The 2,820-nt window shown below is 40.9% G+C and overlaps 1 protein-coding gene across 3 annotated transcripts in view; it reads left to right on the top strand.

The window, feature by feature from the left end:
• The window catches only part of INTS2 (integrator complex subunit 2), a 66,239-nt gene that overhangs the window by 501 nt on the left and 62,918 nt on the right, over positions 1 to 2,820 (top strand). For 2 of the 3 annotated variants that reach the window (XM_086686788.1, XM_025919120.2), the window contains exons 2-3: positions 858 to 1,164; positions 1,787 to 1,925. In XM_086686788.1, the coding sequence (XP_086542914.1) occupies positions 858 to 1,164; positions 1,787 to 1,925 (446 nt within the window). The remainder of the gene's footprint in view (positions 1 to 857; positions 1,165 to 1,786; positions 1,926 to 2,820) is intronic. The other variant, XM_086686789.1, reaches the window with a different exon arrangement.

The raw sequence follows: 2,820 nt of genomic DNA, 5'->3' as shown, positions 1-2,820 counted from the left end.
ACCGGTGCTCCCTCAGCCCGCCCTGTGTTAAAAGGCCAGCTCCTCTTGTTTAAAAACAAAGTAGCGTTTCTGCCCACGACTCTGTTAACCCATGATTTTGCTAGTGTGATGGATTGGAGGGGATGGCTTTGGCCACCTGCTCCCTGCCTTTTTTTTTTTTTTTTTTTTTAAGCTTCTGATTAGTGGAGATAAGAGAAGTGCTCAAGTGGAACTCATCCTTCTCCCATAGCTAATTGTAGCTCCACAGCAATTTTTTACCATGCAACCCAGGGGACATTAGGATAGTGTTACGGCCTTGAGGACGTTGAGTCTGGCATTGCTTCTGCCTAGTGAGGAGATTTAGCAGTGCATTTATTGACTGGTGGAGGGTGGGAAAGAGAAGAGTAAGTTTTTTACATTTGTTGGATAGGCATAAGAAGTTAGATATGGACGAGGAACACATTCTTAACTATACTACTTTTATTTGCATTGCGGTGCTCAGATGATTGATGCAGTGGAGAAAGTCTTGGACTGCGATTTAATAGATGAGGGTTCAGCCTAGGATTTTGCTACTAGTAGTAATCATTATATGTCTGTTACCTAATCTCTCTGGGCTTCATATTTCTTCTTTGCAAAATAAGTATTAGAAGATCCCGAGGGCTGGAGGAAATGTTAATAAACTCTGCTTTTTCATTTTCTAGGTGGGAGTAAAAACATAGGGAGACTTCACATGTGCCTGAAACATAGCCAACATAGAGGCATATTAAAGATAGACCACACTTCTTAGGGTTTTTAAAAAGAGGGGCATTCATACATGTAGGAGTTATACACCTACTTTCGTTTTTGTTGTTGTTGTTGTTGTTGTTTTTTACCATTAGGATCAACAGTGATAATGGCTGAGTGTACAAGCCTTCAGTTTGTCAGCCCTTTTGCTTTTGAGGCAATGCAGAAAGTGGATGTTGTTCGGTTGGCATCTTTAAGTGATCCAGAATTGAGACTTCTTCTGCCCTGCTTGGTGCGAATGGCACTTTGTGCTCCTGCTGACCAGAGCCAGAGCTGGGCTCAAGATAAAAAACTCATCCTTCGTCTTCTCTCTGGAGTGGAAGCTGTCAACTCTATTGTTGCATTGTTGTCAGTGGACTTTCATGCTTTAGAACAGGATGCCAGCAAAGAACAGCAGCTTAGGTAATGTTGTGTTATATAATATGTGGACTGGGATTTACTCGGATTTGTTAAAGAAGAGGAAGTCAAATATTTTTTGGAGATTTTAGGACTTTTTATTGGATGCACTCCCCCAGAAAAGATTGAGAATCTAAACTTTGGAGAGCATTTTACTTAGTTCTTTTCTATTTATAGTTAAAATTCTAGAATTCCATATTCTAAAATGTGTAGAGAATTTTGGCTACACATATTGTTGTATACATGCTAAACTGAATACGCCAGTTGGTCTCAGCGGGAAGTGGGTAGGGTAAGTTCCCCTAAAAGTAGAAGTATTTACTGGGAGGCTTTTTAAGCTTATATTGATTTCCCCAAATTCTGGGCAGTTGTTTGGTCCTTCCCTGCTTATTGTGAATCCAAGAGTGAGCAACTGTTCATGTAAGTGGGTGTTAACTATTAGCTGGTGTCTTTATATAGGTTGTGAATCCCTGAAATAGGCAAACTAAATAGTATTTCAGAAGTATTATTTTCATGAAATGTATGAAAATAATTCATACATTCTTTTGTAGATTATTTCAACAACAGATAATTTTATGCTATTTTTGTGCCAGTGTTCTCATAATTGTTGTACACATTTGTGCTTTATTAGGCATAAACTTGGAGGAGGCAGTGGAGAGAGCATCCTGGTATCACAGCTTCAGCATGGACTGACATTAGAGTTTGAACACAGTGATTCACCTCGTCGATTGCGTCTTGTGCTTAGTGAGCTGTTGGCAATTATGAACAAGGTGCATTTTTAAAAAAAATTTTTAGAGAGAGAGAGAGAGAGAGTAAGTAGGGGAAGGGAGCAGAGGGAGGGAGAGAGAAAGAGAATCTTAAGCAGGCTCCACGCTTAGCGTGGAGCCCAACACTGCCTGGATCCCATGACCCTGGGATCGTGACCTTAGCTGAAACGAAGAGTCAGGTGCGCAACCCACAGAGCCACCCAGGAACTCCAAGAGGCATTTATTTTATTAAAAAAAATTTTTTTTTTCCAACGTTTATTTATTTTTGGGACAGAGAGAGACAGAGCATGAACGGGGGAGGGAGACACAGAATTGGAAACAGGCTCCAGGCTCTGAGCCATCAGCCCAGAGCCTGACGCGAGGCTCGAACTCCCAGACCGCGAGATCATGACCTGGCTGAAGTCGGACGCTTAACCGACTGCGCCACCCAGGCGCCCCAAGAGGCATTTATTTTAATCACACCTCAAAATATGCATGATTTGATGTCTACACATAAAAAGTAGAAAACAAGCAAGAAGGCAGGCAGGTTGTATACTCTTCTACACATATTTCTTTTTTTTTTTTTAACGTTTTATTTATTTTTGAGACAGGGAGACACAAGAGCATGAACAGGGGAGGGTCAGGGAGAGAGAGAGAGACACAGAATCTGAAACAGGTTTCAGGCTCTGAGCTGTCAGCACAGAGCCCGACAAGGGGCTCGAACTCATGGACCGCAAGATCATGACCTGAGCCAAAGTCGGCCACTTAACCGACTGAGCCACCCAGGCGCCCCTCTCCTACACATATTTCTATTTGTTTTGTGTTTTCCTTTGAAAGGCTTAAAGGGGTATATATTAATATATATATAAATAATATAATAATTATATAATAATATAGAATAATAATTAAATATAATGTA

This window comes from Puma concolor, chromosome E1 (assembly GCF_028749965.1).
Source record: "Puma concolor isolate L17-30 chromosome E1, mPumCon1.1.hap2, whole genome shotgun sequence".
Taxonomy (NCBI): domain Eukaryota; kingdom Metazoa; phylum Chordata; class Mammalia; order Carnivora; family Felidae; genus Puma; species Puma concolor.
The sequence above is the reverse complement of the archived record's forward strand: the minus strand, read 5'-3'. Positions and strand labels throughout refer to the sequence as shown.